Consider the following 21,426-nt stretch of genomic DNA (forward strand, 5'->3'; position numbering starts at 1 on the left):
ATAGTATCCCGAAAAAGAACCCTCAAGGGGCTCGTTTTCGTATTCGTTGGAGAGGATTTCCTCCCCATCGAGATACATGGGAGCCGCGGAACGTCTTGCTGGAGGACGTTCCGGAAATGGTGAGGGCGTACGAGGAGCAGTACGCGCTGGCGCAGCGGAAGTAGCACGAGCGCTGCGATCATCGCTAGCGCCCGAACCCTCACGTGCGAAGAACTTAGCACGGAGATCTTTGAGACTCTCGGGCACACGGAACGACGTGTACCCGTTCAGGTCGCGGTCGCTCAAGCGGACCGCGCCTGGGAAGCACTTCGTGCACTGAAAGCCCTCGGGCGCAGCGCACGGCACATTAGCCTCTTCCGCAGCAACGTGGAGTTGCTCCAACTTTCCACGCTTCGAGTACGTCTCGAAGCGATCACGCGCTTGCTTAATCCGATCACGGTAAGCACTCGGCCTCTTGTTGAAGTTTTCAACAAAGGCGTTCCGACTTTGACAAAGTGCCTGCCATTCGGGCACTTTGCTGCGAGAAGAGGTCGTCTTGCTTTGAAACCATCGGAGCTCATGCAAGAGTCCGATGTAGTAATCGCGCCTTTGATGCGTTTCCGCATCAAAGTGCAGCTCGGCAGCCACAGCGTCATCTTTGATGGCGCTGCATACGTACAGCGGTACCTCATTCGGAGGTACCGAGTTCCCAAACCGGTCCGTAATCTCGGACGCGGACGGCATCCATGGATCGCGCGCTGCAGGCGCCGCGCGCGGAGTACTGAGAGCCCCAGCGGAAGCGAGTGGGGTTTCGCTATCAGTACGCGAACGCTTCGAACTCGAAGCGTCCGATTCGTCCCCTTCACGCGGGCGAATGTTCTTCGCATGAGGGTCGAGCGATTCGCTCGACACTGAGTCTTTACGCTTTGAGGGCGAGTCCTCCTCGCCCTCCATGTCTTCATCGTCGTCGACTTCGACGACGACGTCACCGTACTTCGCCTTCTGGCGTTCGAAGTAGTCGTCGATGGAGAGATGACTCCCCATCGACTTTGCGGACTTCTTCTGAGGCGCGCTCATCGTTGAATGAGCGCGGATTTCTTCTCCAAACGCGGAGAATTGACGAATGGTCAATTCCGAAGATTGACGTGCGGAGACCCCGCGCGTCTAACCTTAAGGGGGATGGTGTAACGGGGTTACACGCACAAGTGGCTATAAGCCACTTGTGAATTTAACAGATAGGTTACCTGTTAAAAGTTTTGGATACATCCTCACCTTGGTGTAAGACACACCAATGGATACATTGAAGTGGACCACCACAATGAGTGGTCCACACATACCCAAGGATCCTATTGGTAGAAAGCAGCATCTTTCTACCAATCAGAGACATGCATATTAGCGGGGCTCTGACAGCCAGCCGCTGTCAACCCTTTCATAGATGATAAACAGTTTTTAGCAGATTTTAGAGGAAGATCAATTTACAAGCAATACAGTTCTCATTTTACGTAATCTAAGTCACTTGGAGTCTTACCGGATTTAAATTATATTTGTGTATTCAAATATAATTAACCTAAGTAATTACTAAGTACTTACGCTTCCTCATACACGTTGCGCAACGTGTAAGCTAAAGTAGTGAGTCAAGTTAGACCCACTACACACGGATGTACCCAGATCATCACGCGTACGTTGGCCAAAAAGAGCAAAACTAATGAACCAATTTTAAATTCATTTGTGTTGCCTCTGCCCACATTGTCTGCGTTCAGCTTCTGTTGATCAACAGAAGCTGCTATTGTGTCTTGGACAAACCGAATCACGGCTTGTCTTTTGGTGATGAAACTGATTGCATCCGAGCTGAAGTCATTCAGCTCGCGAGCCCGGCCTAGCGCACGCCCTGAGACTGGTCGTTGGCCAAAGAGCGTCCGCATTGTGTGCAAGTGTCAGCGGTTTCTGCGGCTGCTGTATTGCACGTAGGAGCCATCACCCGAGTAAGCTCGGTAGACGTGGATGCCGCATGGCATTCACGCAGAACGGTGTATGCCCGGTCGATGCATGCGCGCATCGATAAGCACTCGCTCCAGTATTGGAACGCAACATATCGACGAGCACGCGATTCACGCGCTCGGTTTGACGTCCGTCTGCGGATGATCCGCAGTCGACATGGCCCCAAGAAGTGTAAACACTTCTTGCCACAGGTGCGCTTTGAAGCGCGGGTCTCTGTCCGACACGATGTCGGACGGCATGCCATGGTGTTTGAACACCATGTCGACGAACAGACGGGCCGGCACCGCAGCAAGATGTACCATCTTGCTGAAGCGGTCGACGAAGACCACAACACCGGTATTACCTCCGCGGTCCGGGGAAGACCAAAGATGAAGTCCAAAGACATGGATCTCCAACACTGACGTTAGTGATAGTGGAGCCTGCGCGAATGGCGCAGGCTTTACGAGTTGACATACCTAGTAAGCACGGATGTACTTGCGCACCCACTTATACTGGTGGTGCCAGTAGAAGTCGCGCGTGAAGGACGTATGTCTTCACGTCCGAGATGTCCCGCAGTCGGGGCATCATGATATTCGTACATGATCCTGAGTCGCAGGTCATAAGGCACGACAACGCGATCCGCGTTGTCGTCGACTGCATTGTAAAGCAGTAGTCCGTCGTGCACACGAAAGCGGTATGCACGCGCTCGAAGGTGCTTGGGCAGCTTCGACGGGACTTGTCAGAAGGCGCTGTGCCATAGGCAGAGCTTCGCGTCCGCGTCGTGCGCGTACGCCGCGTCAATGGCATTGACGTCAACAGCTTCTGCATAGTCCAACGCGTCGGCCACCAGTTCAATCATTCGACCCGAAGTTATACTCCGCAAAGAATGAGAGCCATCTCGCCATTCTTTGTGAAATGTGGCGACTTCACTGCGGTGCGCAGTGAAGCATGGTCGGTGTAGACCACAAATACACTCGGAACTTTGCGAGTGCATACTTCATGGCAAGGGGTTCCTTGTCATGCACCGGATAGTTGCGCTCAGCTGGCTTCAGCTGACGCGGTCACACACTACGTGAAATGGGCGATCTTGGTCAGCCACTGCCAAGATCGAATTCCACACAGCTTCTTTCTTAAGAAGCTGTGACAGCGGGCGGATCTTGCCCGCACTTGCACAAGGAACTGCCTCAGTTCCTTGACACTTGAAGGCGTTGGCCATTCGTTAATCACTCTGACCTTTTCCGGGTCAGGGCGAACACCATGCTTCCCTACGAGACCCTGCTCGCCCCGAAGATACACTTCTTCAGGTTCGCGTAGAGCTTATGCTTTCGCATAAGCTCGGTGAAGCTCGGAGATGCACCCTGTGCATCTCTACGTCGGTCTTCTCGTCCACAGCTCGACTGTGGATGAACACCTCAAATAGCTCGGTGCGAAGTCGCGCACCTGTTGAAAGTCGCAGGGGCGTGCTTAAGCCCCTGTGGCATTACTAGCCATTCCCAGAGCATGCCGCTTGGCGTGCTCACTTTAGGATCTGATAGAATCCATCTCGCAGGTCGAGAGCACTGTAAACGGTGCTCCCGGCCATCGAATCGATGATAACATCTTTCGCGGTATCACGCATGAACGATGCTCAGATTCCCGCACTCTTTCAAAGTCGTCGATTGCTTTTACTTTGCTCTCGCGGCAGTGGCCACTGCCGCGTGACACAGTACTTCGTGCCCGGCACGAGATCAATCTCGTGCTGCCCTTATCCTGCGGAAGCTCCGCAGGAATCTCTTCCGGGAGTACGTCTAGGGACTCGACTTCAGCGAGTCCCAACCTTGTTCCTCGAAGCGCTCTCGCTTCGTCTTCGCACTGAGAGTGTCTTCACTCAGTGGTACTTCCCATGAAGAGCTGCCTCAGCTCTTCGCTCTCCGTTCTTTCTCTGTCTGAAAGAACGCAGACCTGCTCGATGCGTCCATCGTGCAAGTCGCGTGTGAAGCGCTTCCAGCCATGAGCTGGAAGCGAAGTCAACTCCGACGCCGTCGTCGGAGGACTAGCGAGTTCCATCTCACGATACTGGAATCCAGCGGTGCGCGTGACGCCGTCTCGACATTGTGCGGAGCCGGGCTCCGCACAGTTGTTCTTCTGGTCCAGGCCCGGCCGTGGACAGTTGTTCGCCGGCGGACCCTGACCCTGTCCGCGGGCGCGCGGTATCAAGCCCGGCTTGACCGCATTTTCCTTCGTGCAGCCCGGCTGCACGGTAATGTGTCCCTTCGCCGGCAGACCCTGTCTGCGGGCGCGCGATATCAAGCCCGGCTTGATCGCATGGCGCTTCGTCGTGCAGCCCGGCTGCACGACAGCATGCAAATTGCGTCAGTGCGGTACGTTTGCAACCGTCCGCACTGTTTGCAGCGTCAACTCCCGGAGTTGACACGCCTTCGCCACCTCGACGCCATTCATTGGCGGAGCCCCTCATTACCGAGGGTGCGTCGGCTCCCGGAGCCGACGCGTCGTCGTCGACCTGACCTCTTCGGGTCAGGGACTGTCCCTTACACGCTTGAATGTGGGTGTTGGTTCCCGGAACCAACACATCTTTTTCTTCCGACGTCGGCAGCATTGCCGACGTGGGTCTCACTTGTGCGCGCCCTCGCGCACTTCTTGGGCACTCCGGGACAGCGGCGTTAAGCGCTGTCTCGACTGGTGAGCCGCGCGCACCTGCTGGTGCGTGCGCTGCGGTAACAGGGCCATCGCTCTCTGTTCCGCTGTCGCGTCCGAAGCGCACGAGCGTGCGCTTCTTCCAGTCTATCACCGGATCATGCCGTGCAAGCCACGGCATGCCCATTACTACGTCGAACTTATCGTCCAGGTCCAGGACGATAAAGTGTTCGACAAACACTTGTTGTTTGTACGAGAAGCGCACGTTCACGACGCGCTTCTCGGTCTTCACGATGGCACCTGTTGCCAGTCGTACCTCCAGAAGACTTCGAGGTACATTTACATCCTCGAAGTCAAGTCTCGACAGGCTTCGTAGTCGAACAAAGTTGCTCGACGCGCCTGAGTCTACCAAAGCTCGAAGAGAGTCACTCGCTCTCTTCGAGTAAACCTTCAAGATGACTAGGTTCGGCCTGTCATCTTGTTTCTTGTAGTGAGAGCTGGTCTCACTGGGGGCTGCAGTCCTCAGTGTCGCGTGCCCGATGTCGGCACGCGCGACTGCATTACCAGTAGGGCGCCCCGCGCCTACTGGATGCTCGCGTTTTTTGTTGGTCCGCGGCGATGCCTAGCATCGCCACGACGGCCACCTCCAGGAGGCATGGGAGCTGTGCACTCCCGTGCAAAGTGACCGATCCTTCCGCAACGGAAGCATCGCACGTTACCTCCCTGCTGCTGGTAACCAGCAGTTGTTGCGCTCGAGAGGTCCATTGGTTCCGGACCTCCCGTCCACGCTACCGGGCGTGGTTGCGGCCTCGGCACGTTCACATGCAGTTTAGCCTGCCGCAGGCTAAACTCTTCTTGCATGGCAAGAGTAATCGCAGCTTCGAGAGTACTCGGATACTCTCGGAAGAGATAGGTCTTCACAGGCCCATCTCTAAGCCCCTTCATGAACGTGACGACCTTGGTCGCCTCGTCAATCGGGTTAGTCACGATATTTGATACCAAATATCGTGCGCGCTGCGCGTAAGCATGGACGTCATGCTTACCCTGCTGAAGGTTGAGGAACTCCGCCCTCGACCGGAACTCGTTTGCGGGGGCTCAAACGCTTGTTTGAGCTCCTCTTTGAACACTTCGTACGTGCTGAAGCACGTAGGATCGGAGAGTCGGCGTCCATACGCCCAACTCCTGCGCGTCCGCCAAGGCAGGACATGGCGAACGCGACCTTCGACAGCGGGTCGACGATGCGTCGAGCCGCTATGGCTGTGTCGAGCTCGACAAGCCATCGGAGGAGAGGCTCGCCCTCTCTTCCCACGTCATTGCTTACGCTCAACTTTAATGGTTGAGCACGCGGTGTCGTCCCTGACGACGCCGTCACTGAGGAAGCAGCGTCACGCTGCTCCTTCATGATGAACCCCAGAGCAACACCATGTTGCTCCGTCGGCGATAGTGTACGCAGCATCGTAGCTATCTCCGCTTCTCCAATGACTGTTGACAGTCGTTGGAGATACCTCTACCAGGTCAGACAGGTGGGGCAGTCAGCGCGTGCAACATGCGTTGCAGGCGTATTGGAGCTCTCCATGGGCACCTCCGTGCTCATGTGGTTCTCGGCTCCGCGTTCGTACACCGCGTACGAACGTCAAGCAGTCGGTCGTTGGACGGACTACAAAGTGCTACCAGGTGTAGTGGGTCTAACTTGACTCACTACTTTAGCTTCACGTTGCGCAGCGTGTATGAGGAAGCGTAAGTACTTAGTAATTTAGGTTAATTATATTTGAATACACAAATATAAGTTAGCATAAGACTCAAGTAGCTAGTTTAAGGTAAAATGAAAACTGTATTGCTTGTAAATTGATCTTCCTCTAAAATCTGCTAAAAACTGTTTATCATCTATGAAAGGGGTTGACAGCGGCTGGCTGTCAGAGCCCCGCTAATATGCATGACTTTGATTGGTAGAAAGATGCTGCTTTCTACCAATAGGATCTTTGGGTATGTGTGGACCACTCATTGTGGTGGTCCACTTCAATGTATCCATTGGTGTGTCTTACACCAAGGTGAGGAAGTATCTAAAACTTTTAACAGATAACCTATCTGTTGAATTCACAAGTGGCTTGCAGCCACTTGTACGTGTAACCCTGTTACATCCCCTTAAGGTTAGACGCGCGGGGTCCCCGCACGTCAATCTTTGGAATTGACCATTCGTCAATTCTCCGCGTTTGGAGAAGAAATCCGCGCTCATTCAACGATGAGCGCGCCTCAAAGAAGTCCGCAAAGTCGATGGGGAGTCATCTCTCCATCGACGACTACTCGAACGCCAGAAGGCGAAGTACGGTGACGTCGTCGTCGAAGTCGACGACGATGAAGACATGGAGGGCGAGGAGGACTCGCCCTCAAAGCAAAGACTCAGTGTCGAGCGAATCGCTCGACCCTCACGCCAAGAACGTTCGCCCGCGTGAAGGGGACGAATCGGACGCTTCGAGTTCGAAGCGTTCGCGTACTGATAGCGAAACCCCACTCGCTTCCGCTGGGGCTCTCAGTACTCCGCGCGCTCCTGCTGCAGCGCGTGATATCAAAGCTCAAGGCTCTCCGCGCGCTGCAGGCGCAGCGCGCGATCCATGGATGCCGTCCGCGTCCGAGATCGCGGACCGGTTTGGGAACTCGGTACCTCCGAATGAGGTGCCGCTGTACGCATGCAGCGCCATCAAGATTACGCTGTGGCTGCTGAGCTGCACTTTGATGCGGAAACGCATCAAAGGCGCGATTACTGTCGGACTCTTTCATGAGCTCCGATGGTTTCAAAGCAAGAAGACCTCTTCTCGCAGCAAAGTGCCCGAATGGCAGGCACTTTGTCAAAGTTGGAACGCCTTTGTTGAAAACTTCAACAAGAGGCCGAGTGCTTACCGTGATCGGATTAAGCAGCGCGTGATCGCTTCGAGACGTACTCGAAGCGTGGAAAGCTGGAGCAACTCCACGTTGCTGCGGAAGAGCTAATGTGCCGTGCGCTGCGCCCGAGGGCTTTCAGTGCACGAAGTGCTTCAGGCGCGGTCCGCTTGAGCGACCGCGACCTGAACGGGTACACGTCGTTCCGTGTGCCCGAGAGTCTCAAAGATCTCCGTGCTAAGTTCTTCGCGTGAGGGTTCGGGCGCTAGCGATGATCGCAGCGCTCGTGCTACTTCCGCTGCGCCAGCGCGTACTGCCCTCGTACGCCCTCACCATTTCGGAACGTCCTCCAGCAAGACGTTCCGCGGCTCTATGTATCTCGATGGGGAGGAAATCCTCCAACGAATACGAAAACGAGCCTTGAGGGTTCGTTTTCGGGATACTATGGTCAACAATCCGCTCAACAATCCAGCGGGTTGAGCCGCGGGCGCCACGGATCGGCGGTGGCGGGGTGGGAACGCCCGGTATGATCAGCCCCGGGCTGATCAGTATGCGCCTCTCCACGACCGGGTGACCGTCGTGGAGCGTCTACAGGCGCTGAGTTCGCCGCCCTGAAACAGGAGCTGGCGAACCAGAAGGCCCAAGTCGCGGCGGTCTCGCAGACCGCCTCGAATATCCAGGTCGAGCTGGGGACCCAGATGAAGGAGTTGCTCCAGCACGTCCGCGCGCTGGAGGAGAGGCTGCTCGTCGCCGAGGCCAAGTCCTCCGCTTCTACCTCGGCTCCTGCCGAGGCTTCGGGTCAGCCGAGCTAGATGGCTCGTGCTGCAGGTACGACTTCAGCCGTCCGACGTAAAAGGTCGGATGGAGGCGCATGCTAGACGGTATGTCTAGCGTGTATGCGTTGCCATGCCGTGGCAACACAGTGAAAGGCCCGATGAAGCGCGGAGCAAGCTTGCTTGCTCCGAAATCCGAAACTGCATGTCTATGCAGGTTTTGTGTAGCTAACAAAACTAATGAACCAACTTTAAATTCATTTGTGCCTCTGCCCGCATTGTCTGCGTTCAGCTTCTGTTGATCAACAGAAGCTGCTATTGTGTCTTGGACAAACCGAATCACGGCTTGTCTTTTGGTGATGAAACTGATTGCATCCGAGCTGAAGTCATTCAGCTCGCTCTCCGCTAGAGGCCCGGCCTCTGCGTGGTTCTTTGCGGTAAGTCTGCGCCCTGCGCAGACCCGTGGTCGTTGGCCATGTTGTTGGGGAGCCGTCCTGCGCAGACTCACGTATTTGTCCATTGTTGCAGCTGACACTGTGCAAGTGTCAGCGGTTTTCTGCGGCTGCTGTATTGCAGACGTAGATCCTCCCACTCCAAAGTGGGAGCCACCACTCCGAGTAAGCTCGGTAGACGTGGATGCCGCATGGCATTCACGCAGAACGGTGTATGCCCGGTCGATGCATGCACTGAGTTATTGATGGCAAACTCTGCCATCGATAAGCACTCGCTCCAGTATTGGAACGAGTGAGTGTAGCTCTTCAACATATCGACGAGCACGCGATTCACGCGCTCGGTTTGTCATCCGTCTGCGGATGATCCGCAGTCGACATGGAAAGCCGGCTCCCAAGAAGTGTAAACACTTCTTGCCACAGGTGCGCTGTGAAGCGGGTCTCTGTCCGACAGAATGTCGGACGGCATGCCATGGTGTTTGAACACCATGTCGACGAACAGACGGGCCGTCTGCTTCGCGGTCACCTCTGCTGGCACCGCAGCAAGATGTACCATCTTGCTGAAGAGTCGACGAGGAACCACAACACCGGTATTCCCTTGCGGCCTCCAAGTGAAGGCAAGCCGCAGCGACGCAGCGTTGGCCCGCCGAAGGTGATGGGAGGTGTAACGGGGTTACACGCACAAGTGGCTACAAGCCACTTGTGATATTTAACAGATAGGATATCTGTTGAAAGTTTTAGATACTTCCTCACCTTGGTGTAAGACACACCAATGGATACATTGAATGGGCCACCACAATGATGATCCACATACCAAAGATCCTATTGGTAGAAAGCAGCATCTTTCTACCAATCAGAGACATGAATTAGCGGGCTCTGACAGCCGCCGCTCCAACCCCTTCATAGACGATAAACAGTTTTAGCAGATTTAGGAGGAAGATCAATTTACAAGCAATACGTTCTCATTTTACCTAATCTAAGTCACTTGGAATCCTATCTTATTTTAACTTATATTTGTGTATTCAAATATAATTAACCGAAGTAATTACTAAGTACTTACGCTTCCTCATACACGTTGCGCAACGTGTAAGCTAAAGTAGGAGTCAAGTTAGACCCACTACACCTGGTAGCACTTCGTAGTCCGTCCAACGACCGACTGCTTGACGTTCGTACGAGGTGTACGAACGACGAGAACCAGAACATGAGCACGGAGGTGCCCATGGAGAGCTCCAACACGCCTGCAATGCATGTTGCACGCGCTGACTCCCCCACCTGTCTGACCCAGAGTGGAAGCCCTCAACGACTGTCAACAGTCATTGAGACGGCGATAGCTACGATGCTGCGTACGCTATCGCCGACGGAGCAACATGGTGTTGCTCTAGGATTCATCATGGAAGGAGCAGCGTGATGGTGCTTCTCAGTGACGGCGTCGTCGGGACAACACCGCGTGCTCAACCAGTAAAGTTGAGCGTAAACAATTACGTGGGAAGAGGGCGAGCCTCTCCTCCGATGGCTTGTCGAGCTCGACACAGCCATAGCGGCTCGACGCATCGTCGACCCGCTGTCGAAGGTCGCGTTCGTCATGTCCTGCCTTGGCGGACGCGCAGTTGGGCGTATGGACGCCGACTCTCGGTCCTACGTGCTTCAGCACGTACGAAGTTTCGAGAGCTCAGACAAGCGTTTGAGCCCCGCAAAACGAGTTCCGGTCGAGGGCGGAGTTCCTCGACCTTCAGCAGGGTAAGCATGACGTCCATGTACGCGCAGCGCGCACGATATTTGGTATCAAATATCGTGACTAACCCGATTGACGAGGCGACCAAGGTCGTCACGTTCATGAAAGGACTTAGAGATGGGCCCGTGAAGACCTATCTCTTCCGAGAGTACCCGAGTACTCTCGAAGCTGCAATCACCTTGCCATGCAAGAAGAGCTTTAGCCTGCGCAGGCTAAACTCCATGTAAACGTACCGAGGCCGCAACCGCGCCCGGTAGGGACGGAGGTCCAGAACCAATGGACCTCTCGAGCAACAACTGCTGGTTACCAGCAGCAGGAGGCAACGTGATGCTTCCGTTGCGGAAGGATCGGTCACTTTGCACGGAGTGCAGCTCCCATGCCACCTGGAGGTGGCCGTCGTGGCGATGCTAGTCGTCGCAGACCAACAAAAACGCGAACATCCAGTAGGCGCGGGCGCCCTACTGGTAATGCAGTCCCGCGTGCCGACATCGAACACGCGACACTGAGGACTGCAGCCCCCAGTGAGATTAGCTCGCTGAAGCAACAAGATGACAGACCGAACCTAATCATCCTGAAGGTTTACTCGAAGAGAGCGAGTGACTCTTCGAGCATTGGTAGATTCAGGCGCGTCGAACAACTTTGTTCGACTACGGAGCCTGCCGAGTCTTGACTTCGAGGAAGTAAATGTACCTCGAAGTCTTCTGGAAGTGCGACTGGCAACCGGTGCCATCGTGAAGACTGAGATGCGCGTCGTGAACGTGCGCTTCTCGTACAAACAACGAGTGTTTGTCGAACACTTTATCGTCCTGGATCTGGACGATAAGTTCGACGTGGATGGGCATGCCGTGCAAGCCACGGCATGATCCGGTAATAGACTGGAAGAAGCGCACACTCGTGCGCTTCGCCGCGACAGCGGAACAGAGAGCGATGGCCCTATTCCGCAGCGCACGTAGCAGATGCGCGCGGCTCACCAGTCAAGACAGCGCTTAATGTCGCTGTCCCGAGGTGCCCAAGAAGTGCGCGAGGGCGCTCGATGAGACCCACGTCGGCAATGCTGCCGACGTCAGAAGAAAAGATGTGCTGGTTCCGGGAACCAACACCCACGTTCAAGCGTGTAAGGGACAGTCGCTGACCCGAAGAGGTCAGGTCGACCGACGCGTCGGCTCCCGGAGCCGACGCACCCTCGGTCATGAGGGGCTCCGCCAATGAATGGCGTCGAGGTAACGAAGGCGTGTCAACTCCGGGAGTTGACGCTGCAAACAGTGCGGACGGTTGCAAACGTACCGCACTGACGCAATTTGCATGCTTCGTGCAGCGGGCTGCACGACGAAGCGCATGCGATCAAGTCGGGCTTGATATCGCGCGCCCGCAGACAGGGTCTGCCGGCGAAAGGACACTTACCGTGCAGCCGGGCTGCACGAAGGAAAATGCGGTCAAGCCGGGCTTGATATCGCGCGCCCGACAGGTCCCGGCGAACAACTGTCCACGGCCGGGCCTGGACCAGAAGAACAACTGCGGAGCCGGGCTCCGCACAACAAGAAGACGGCGCAAGCGGAGAACGCTGCGCAGTCTCGGTCTCGTCCGGACCGAGACGCATCAAGAGCAGTCTGTGGGCAAACTGAGGCGGTGACGCCGGATGTCGAGACGCTAAGCGTCTTGACGCGCACCGATACTGGATTCCAGTATCGTGAGATGGAACTCGTTAGTCCTCCGACGACGGCGTCAGGTTGACTTCGCTTCCAGCCATGACCTGGAAGCGTTCACGCGTGACTTGCACGATGGACGCATCGAGCAGTCTGCGTTCTTCGAACAGCGAAAGAACGGAGAGAGAGCGAAGAGCTGAGGCAGCTCTTCATAGGAGAGAGTGAAGACACTCTAGCGAAGACGAAGCGAGAGCGCTTCGAGGAACAAGTTGGAACTCGCTGAAGTCGAGTACGAATTATTGAGGGAGTACAAAGACGCACTCCCGGAAGAGATTCTGCGGAGCTTCCGCAGGATAGGGCATATAGCACGAGATTGATCTCGTGCCGGGCACAAAGTACTGTGTCACGCGGTAGTGGCCACTGCCGCGAGAGCAAGTAAAAGCAATCGACAACTTCTTTGAACGTCGTCGCAAAGCAGGACAAATGCGGGAATCAGAGTCCCCGCACAGTGCTCCGACGTTATGTGTCAAGAAGCCAAGGGGGATGGCGCATCGTTCATGCCTACAACAAGCTGAACGATAGGCGGCCGCCAGACGCCGATACCGCGAAAAGATGTTATCAGCGATTCGATGGCGGGAGCACCGTTTACAGTGCTCTCGACTTGCGAGATGGATTTTATCAAATCCTAATGCGAGAGCGATATCCCTCTGCGGCAGTGAGCACGCCAAGCGGCATATGGCTAGTAATGCCACAGGGCTTAAGAATGCCCTGCGACTTTCAACAGGTGCGTGACGCACTTGTTGCGCTCGGTGCGAAGTCTCGCACCGAGCTACTTCGATGACGTGTTCATCCACAGCCGAGCTGTGGACGGAAGATCGACGTAGAGATGCACAGGGTGCATCTCCGGGCTACTGAGCTTATGCGAAAGCATAACTCTACGCGAACCTGAAGAAGTGTATCTTCGGGGCGAGCGAGATACCCGTCCTGGGTGTCTCGTAGGAAGAATGGTGTCGCCCTGACCCGGAAAAGGTCAGAGTGATTAACGAATGAACGCCTTCAGTTCAGGAACTGAGGCAGTTCTTTGCTTGGTCACGTACTTGCAAGTACGTGGAGGTTATGCGGGCAAGATCCGCCGCTGTCACAACTTCTTAAGAAAGAAGCTGTGTGGAATTGACCCGATTGCCAAAGGCATTCGAAGCAGTCAAGCGGGCTTGACTGGGGGCGCGATCTTGGCAGTGGCTGACCAAGATCGTCCATTTCACGTAGTGTGTGACGCATCCGATTTCGCGATCGGATGCGCGTTGATCAGCACGATCACGAGGGCCGTGTCGTGTCGTCATTACCAGTCGCGTCAGCTGAAAGCAGCTGAGCGCAACTATCCGGTGCATGACAAGGAACTCCGCGCCATGAAATACGCACTCCGAGTGTATTTGCTTGAAAGTAGACCGTTTGTGGTCTACACCGACCATGCATCACTGCGCACTGCAGTGAAGTCACCACATATCACAAAGAATGGCGAGATGGCTCTCATTCTTTGCGAGTATAACTTCCGGTCGAATACAAACCCGGAAGATTGAATGTATGCCGACGCGTTATCACGTCGGCCGGATTATGCAGAAGCTGCTGACGTCAACGCTATCGACGCCATGCGATCAGCAACCCACTCGTCTCGTTGGACGACGTGAAGGCCGCGTTCGCACGACGCGGAGCGAAACTCTTGTTGGCCTATGGCACAACACCTTCTGACAAGGTTCGTCAGGTTGCCAAAACACCTTTGCGTGCACACCGCTATCGGTGCACGACGGACTGCTCTTTATAATGCAGTCGACGATAACGCGGACCGCGTTGTCGTGCGAATGACCAGCGACCTGCGACTCAGGATCATGTACGAATCATCGGATGCCCCGACAGCGGACATCTCGGACGTGAAGACATACGTCTTTCTCATGTGACTTCTACTGGCACCGCCAGTTCAGTGGGTGCGCAAGTACGTCCGTGCTTGCGAGGTGTGCAACGTGTAAAGCCTGCGCCGTTTGCGCAAGCTCCATTGCAATCTACCGACTCCGTCAGTGTTGGAAGTCCATGTCTTTGGACTTCATCTTTGTCTTCCCGACAGCGGAGGAATACCGGTGTTGTGGTCTTCGTCGACTGCTTCAGCAAGATGGTACATCTTGCTGCGGTGCCAGCAGAGTGACGCGAAGCAGACGGCCCGTCTGTTGTGACATGGTGTTCAAACACCATGGCATGCCGACCGACATCGTGTCGGACAGAGACCCGCGCTTCACAGCGCACCTTGCAAAGTGTTTACACTTCTGGGAAGCTTTCAATGTCGACTGCGGATCATCCGCAGACGGATGCAAACGAGCGCGTGAATCGCGTGCTCGTCGATATTTGAAGAGCTACGCTCACTCGTTCCAATACTGGAGCGAGTGTTATCGATGGCAGAGTTTGCCATCAACAACTCAGTCATGCCTCGACCGGGCATACGTTTTACGTGAAGCATGCGGCATCCACGTCTACCGAGTTTACTCGGGTGAGGTCCCACTTTAGGTGGGGAGATCTACGACTGCAATACAGCACCGAGAAACCGCTGACACTTGCACAGTGTCAGCTGCAACAATGGACAAACCACATGAGTCTGCGCAGGGCGCAGCTCCTCAACAAGGACAATGACACGGGCGGGTCTGCACGGGGCGCAGACACCGCGAAGAACCACGCAGAGGCCGGGCCTCTGGCGGAGAGCGAGCTGAATGACTTCAGCTTGATGCAATCTTTCATCACCAAAGACAAGCCGTAATTCGGTTTGTCCAAGACACAATAGCAGCTTCTGTTGATCACAGAAGCTGAACGCAGACAATGTGGGCAGAGGCAACCACAAATGAATTCAAAGTTGGTTCATTAGTTCTGTTAGCTACACAAACCTGCCAAACATGCAGTTTCGATTTCGGAGCAAGCAAGCTTGCTCCGCGCTTCATCGGGCCGTTCACTGTGTTGGCACGCACGGCAACGCATGCACACTAGACATACCGTCTGGCATGCGCCTCCATCCGACCTTTACGTCGGACGGCTGAAGCCGTACCTGCAGCACGAGCCATCACGCTCGGCTGACCCGAAGCCTCGGCAGGAGCCGAGGCAGAAGCAGAACCTTGGCCTCGGCGACGAGCAGCCTTCCCCAGCGCGCGGACGCTGGACAACCCTTCATCTGGGTCCCCAGCTCGACCTGGATATTCGAGGCGGTCTGCGAGACCGCCGCAGCGGCCTTCTGGTTCGCCAGCTCCTGCTTCAGGGCGGCGAACTCAGCGCCCGAAGACGCTCCAGGCGGTCACCAGGTCGTGGAGAGGCGCATACTGATCAGCCCGGGCTGATCATGGGCGTGTTCCCACCCCGCCACCGCCGATCCGTGACGCCCGCGGCCCAACCCGCTGGATTGTTGAGCGATTGTTGACATAGAGTATCCCGAAAACGAACCCTCAAGGGCTCGTTTTCGTATTCGTTGGAGAGGATTTCCTCCCCATCAGATACATGAGCCGCGGAACGTCTTGCTGGAGGACGTTCCGGAAATGGTGAGGGCGTACGAGAGCAGTACGCGCTGGCGCAGCGGAAGTGATGCGAGCGCTGCGATCATCGCTAGCGCCGAACCCTACGTGCTAAGAACTTAGCACGGAGCTCTTTGAGACTCTCGGGCACACGGAACGACGTGTACCCGTTCAGGTCGCGGTCGCTCAAGCGGACCGCGCCTGGAACACTTCGTCACTGAAAGCCCTCGGGCGCGCACGGCACATTGCCTCCTCGCAGCAAGTGGGTTTGCTCCCTTCCACGCTTCGAGTACGTCTCGAAGCATCACGCGCTGCTTAACCGATCACACACTCGCTTCTGTGAAGTTCTCAACAAAAGCGTTCCACTTTGACAAAGTGCCTGCCATGGCACTTTGCTGCGAGAAGATGCTTCTTGCTTTGAAAATCGGAGCTCATGAAGAGTCCGATGTCGCGCCGCGTGCGTTCCGCATCGTGCACTCGGCGCTCACAGCATCCTGATGGCGCTACATATATAACGGCACCTCTTCGAGGCCAGTTCCTATCCGAGATCTCGGACGCGACATCCACGATCGCGAACGCGGCAGCGCGGCGGAGAGTTTGGAATCACGCGCTGCAGTTAGCGCACTGCCAGCGAAGCGAGTGGTCACTCAGTTCAACATATCGGCTCGGCGATTCATCCTTACGCGGGCGAATGTCTTAACGAGCATTCGCTTTCGCCTCTTTGCGGCGAGTCCTTCTCCTTCCATGTCTTCATCGTCGTCGTCGAAGTCGACGACGTCGCTACATCGCCTTCTGGCGCTCGATAGTCATCGATGGAAGATGACTCCCACCTGCTTTGGGCACGCGCGCATCGCTGTTCTCTAACGCGAGAATTGACGAATGGTCAATCGAATACGTGCGGGTCCCCGTCTAACCTTCAGGGGAGAGTGATATGGCGGGTGCACGTACGAAATTAAACAGATAGGATATCTGTTAAAGTTTTAGATATTCCTCACCTTGGTGTAGTCGGATACTGAAGTGGGCCACCAGAGTGATCCATCTAAGATATGATGAAAGCGCTCTCAATTAAGACGACATATGGCGGGCTCTGACAGCCAGCCGTTCAACCCTCTAGATAGAAACGTTTGCATTTAGGAAAGATCAATTACAACAATCAGTTCTCACTTGGCGTTTTATTTGATTTATTTATCTTGTGGACTGTACTTAATTCAAATTATTAATAACTCCTCGCCTCCTCATACACGTGGCGCGACGTGTAAGCAAAAGTAGTGAGCCAAGTTAGACTCACTACAGGAGGTGACCGCGGTTTAAGATGCAGCTTTCAGGGAAAGGAGCGGCTTTCAGATCTGAGTCGGGCCGGGTTTACGGATGTCAACAGGTGGATCGGGCGCCTGTCTATGGTACTCCGATCCATGACCCTAGTCCAGAAATCATGAATCAGGTTGAAGGTCATAGGTACGACAGACGTAGGGTTAGGCATGGAATCGCAGCTTAGTAAGCTTCAGGGCAGTCAGTCGACAGCAAAGGATAGGATAAGGCTCAGCCCCGAATTTTCTTTGTAGCACACAACCGGATATCCTCCCTCGCGTCTTGAAGATCTCCAAGCGCCGGCAGTGCCGTAAGGAAAACCCGGTCCCCGAGCGTTCGCAGGTTTTGGGTACTCAGCCCGTGCCCAAAAGGAGGGACACGTTAAAGGATACCGTCGAAGAGCGCCACGATAACCGCACACCCGGCGAAGAGACGTGCTGGCACGATAATCGCCGCACACCAACCACGTTGGGGATATACTGACGCAAACCAAGGGAAGCCTGCCTCGTCCAGGAAACACCGGCCGCGATAACCGCCGCACGTCCCAAGGACGCAACGTCAACAAGGAACACTTTTGGCGCTTCAGCTTGATCGTCTGCCCAAGCCACGGCTGAGATACGCAACTCAAGAACCGGGGAAACGTGCCCGACGCGACCGCTATTCGAGCGCGTTGCGTTTGTGTGAGGAGTACGTTGCGTAAAACGGCAAAGGCGCTACTCCACAATGGTGCTGCGACCCGGGAGTACTACTCCGGAAAAAGAACAAGAGGCGGTGATCAAGCAAGAGCCAGGAGCGGGTTCCCCGTCGGTTGCCTGGTCGCCGACGACTAGCGAGCACGAAGAAGGACCTGCCGCGTCGTGGAGCGCTGAGGGAACATTCACGACAGGCCATGGCACCAGCGATGAAAAGGAGGGCTACGAAGAACAGTTTGCCGTTCCCGATGTTGCTTCCCCCGCGGAAGCCACCAAGGGTTCTGACGCATGTCAGAGCCCTACTGGTCTGAAGCCTGCTAAGGTCGAAGACGGCAATCGCCCACCGCCAAGGTGGTCGCAAAGCGCAAGAAGAAGAAGAAGAAGAAGAAGCTGCGCGCGCCAGGTTCGGCGGATGAGTCGCCACCCAAGCCGGGGGTCAAGGACGCGGGACATCAGTACACTGCGAGGGAGATGGAGCACGCGTTGAGTCGCACCGAGCTGTTCCGATTGCTAAAACGCGATCCGATTCCGTGCTTCGTCAAGCCCAACTTAATGACCAAGCTCGCCGGCCCGATCCAAGCGCCGGAGGTCGCGAGTCTCACCAGTGTACGACGTGCCGCGCAGACGCTCTTCAATATCCTCCGAGATCCGGGCTTCGTGCTGGGTGCCTTCGCGATGGGGAAGGTGTACGACTGGGGCCTCGCGTTCTGGACAAACGCGATCCAGGCCATTCTGGATACCTTGACCAACCCCGGCGGGGTTGTCAAATGCGAGTCCGCTCCGACTCAGGCCAAACCGGCGCCGAGCCCGACCATGACACCGTCTCCTCGATACCAATCGAGTGAGAACTCGGATATCAGCGTTGAATCTCCCAAGCGGATGTCGATGGAACGCCCGCCTCGCGTCATGCAGCTTACGTCAGCGCCCACTCGCGTCGAGACTCCGGCTGCCCCGATGGGAGCGATCCCCAGGGCGCTGGAAGACGCGATCGTCCTGCTAATGCAGTCGACTCTGATGAAGTCGACAGCAGCGCAACCATCAGCCACGTGTCATGAGTCCGCGCAAGTGGCCGCCCTAGCACCAACACCCCCGGAATACCCTGCCCCGGTGACCGGTTCTCAACCGGAACCGGTAGATGACGTGGACATGAAGTCCGTGAGCTCGCAGTCTACGACGCGATCCAAGCATCACCGGGATGAGGAAGACCCAGGTGACTTGTTTGCTCTGGAGGATGGTGCGCCAGGAACGGTCACCGCGATCTCCACCGCGACTGCCGGCACGGGACAGGCCCGTGTGCGCCTCTCCGCGTCGTCCGAGCTGAATGAATTCCACGGAGGTGACTTGAGTGACGAGAAGGCCCGAGCTTGGCTCACCGCCTGAAGATGGCGGCCGACGCGATACCAAGCGTGCGAAGAAGTATGCTCCTGCTCAGCGACTTGATTAACGGGTCCGCTCGTCAGTGGTATCAACTGACCAAGAAAGTCCGCAAGACATGGCCCGACCATGGAGCTGATCCGCTCAATACTGCGACAAGGGTGTCTCGATGGCGAGCCGCTATCACCATGCGTCGAATCGCGCGGACAGAGGCCCCTAAAGGTACATGTACCGCGTCAACGTTGCCGGCCTACGTACCCACATCCCTTACACGGATGGCGACCAAGGAAAGCGTGAGCACGTGGAGTTGTTCATCAACATCTTTGAATACCAGGTGGAAGAACTCGCCTCGCGGCTGACGCTGATGGAGGTTCCCCACTCAATCGATCTAGAGAAGAAGTTGCGCGCGCGCCAGCGCGGACTCGCGCACCAGAAGAATACCCTCCTCGGTTCTAGTAAATTCCGACAGAAGGTCGCGGCACCGACGCTGCAGCGCGCCCGGGCCGAAAATGCGATCCTGCTCGCGTCGGACGGGTACGTGAAAGTCGCGACAGCGAAGGCTCGCTGTGCGAGCAGGGCCGAGATGATGAGGATCGAGCCCGGCTCTTCGTAGCTGGGCAAGTACCGACGGGCGAATCTGCCCGCCATGACTTCGAGACTGCTGCAGGTACTTCGTGAGGTTGTCGATCCAGAGCTCTTCGTCCTGCGCGGCCCAGATGCAATTCAGTCGGAGCCGTTAGACCAGCAGTTCCTGAAGGACTGGCGGAGAGCTCGTTCCAGCACTGGCTTGGCAGCAGCTCCGCGGGGTAGTGACCGCGAGGATCAGGGTCGTCCCGCGATCGCGCCCTGGGTCAGAGCCCGCTCCGTCCGGATCGGGTCACCTGGGCCAGGTCGCCCGGTCCACCCCTGGGATCGAGTGACCTCGGTCGGATCAGTCCTCAAGCCGTTCATTTCTTTGGCGGTATGCATGTTCCGGCCAGTATGTCGCTGCAACGCTTGTCCGGCCAGCAGGTCATTGCTCGCGTTCCTATCTCGACGTACGTGGAAGAGTTTGTGGTGTGGCCATGCCTGGAGCGCGTTCCGCGCTCGCTGATGCAACGCTCCAGGCCCGGCGACTTCCCATCTCTCTCATCTTCCGGACTGTGAGGTTCGAATCTCCGCAGACTATCTGTCGCGCGACATCGAGCTCTTCGAGGAGCTAGCACCCAGCAGCAAGCCTCGGCACTCTGCTTCGTTGACCGTGAGATCGGTCGCGTAAAAGACGCCGCTTGGCTGATCTCCCATCCCTGCAGTTTCTAGACGACCGCAGTGAAGGTACCACCCTCTCGCTTCGCCTTGGCCAAGCTGTTGAAGCTCAGAACGTGCATTTCTTCATCGGGCGCAATGACCGGGATCGGGGTGATCGCGATCCTCGACACCAGCTTCCGCGTAGCAGTCTCTTCCAGCACAGCGTCAACAAACGCGCGCGGAGTGATGCTCGCCGCCAGGGTTCTGAGAAGTTCTTCCTCCCCCTTGATCGAGCGGCAGACCTCCAATTTCCACGGCTAGAGGATCGTGACCCACTGCGAGAGCCGGCCTTGCAATCCGTTGGATCGGAACAGCCAGGCTAGCGTTGTGTGACGAGGCAAGACGGATCGGTCTTCCGGCCAACATCGTATAACAGTCGTTCAAAACTCCCAGCAGGGCCAGGATCTCTTTCTCGACGATGTCGTTGATCAGCTCGTTGGGCTTCAGCGTGGGACCTGCGCGAGAACACCGGAGCTCGCCCAGTAGTTGGCATACACAATCCCCACGACTCTCGGTCTGAGTTGAAGTGCTTCAGCATCGAGGGCGCTTCCTAGCGATCTTCCGGACCTCGAAGGCGTGAACCGCGTGTTTCCACTTCCCGTGCCCGCGGTCCTCCGGTTTGGTGACAAGCTCCTCAAAGTCGACCTCGGTCAGCGAGTACAGCGTGGTCGCGTAGACCGCGAAGTCCGCAATGACCGGTGGTAGTAGTGAGGCTATAGAAGGACTACAGACTGTGGTGTTGTAGCACGCACAAAATCGTCAAATGTCGATACTAGCACAAACCACACAATAGCCGAGCTAGTCAGCTCTTGTTGGCCTGTGCTGAGTTGCAAGCGTTCGGCCTTGGACGAAGTGGCTCACCTTCGCCGAGACCAAGCACCCCAAGATCAAATCACGCGGAAGTTAGCTGAGCTACCTGCCTCCGGGTAAAGAAATCCTGTGCCCTCCACCAAAGGATGGACGACGGCGCACGAGCGCTTTACAGTCGCCGGGGCAGAAGCAACCCGACTTGACGAGTAACGCCACGGGCTGTCCGGCGTACCTGGTGAGACTTGTTCCTTTCGCGCTTGGCGAGAATTGCCCAACCCGGGCCAACTTATCTCTTGCGCTGCCAGTCGATTACCCTCAAGCTATGCCTCTCGGTACCGACGGCAGGGCATAATCCGAC

At 56.1% G+C, this 21,426-nt stretch overlaps 2 protein-coding genes across 2 annotated transcripts; both read left to right on the forward strand.

Moving 5' to 3' along the window:
* Positions 1–18,068: 18,068 nt before the first annotated feature.
* Positions 18,069–18,977, forward strand: IUM83_11094 (Eukaryotic/viral aspartic protease; the record flags this gene model as incomplete). Its single annotated transcript, XM_067935636.1, has 1 exon — positions 18,069–18,977. The coding sequence occupies one exon, from the start codon at positions 18,069–18,071 to the stop codon at positions 18,975–18,977; it is 909 nt and encodes a 302-aa protein (XP_067798862.1).
* A 220-nt stretch (positions 18,978–19,197) lies between these two features.
* Positions 19,198–19,584, forward strand: IUM83_11095 (Eukaryotic/viral aspartic protease; the record flags this gene model as incomplete). The annotated part of the gene is made up of 1 exon (XM_067935637.1): positions 19,198–19,584. One exon carries the CDS (start codon positions 19,198–19,200, stop codon positions 19,582–19,584), a length of 387 nt encoding a protein of 128 aa, XP_067798861.1.
* Between the last annotated feature and the right edge of the window lie 1,842 nt (positions 19,585–21,426).

The sequence above is a fragment of the Phytophthora cinnamomi genome, assembly GCF_018691715.1.
Source record: "Phytophthora cinnamomi strain GKB4 chromosome Unknown Contig7, whole genome shotgun sequence".
Lineage (NCBI taxonomy): Eukaryota > Oomycota > Peronosporomycetes > Peronosporales > Peronosporaceae > Phytophthora > Phytophthora cinnamomi.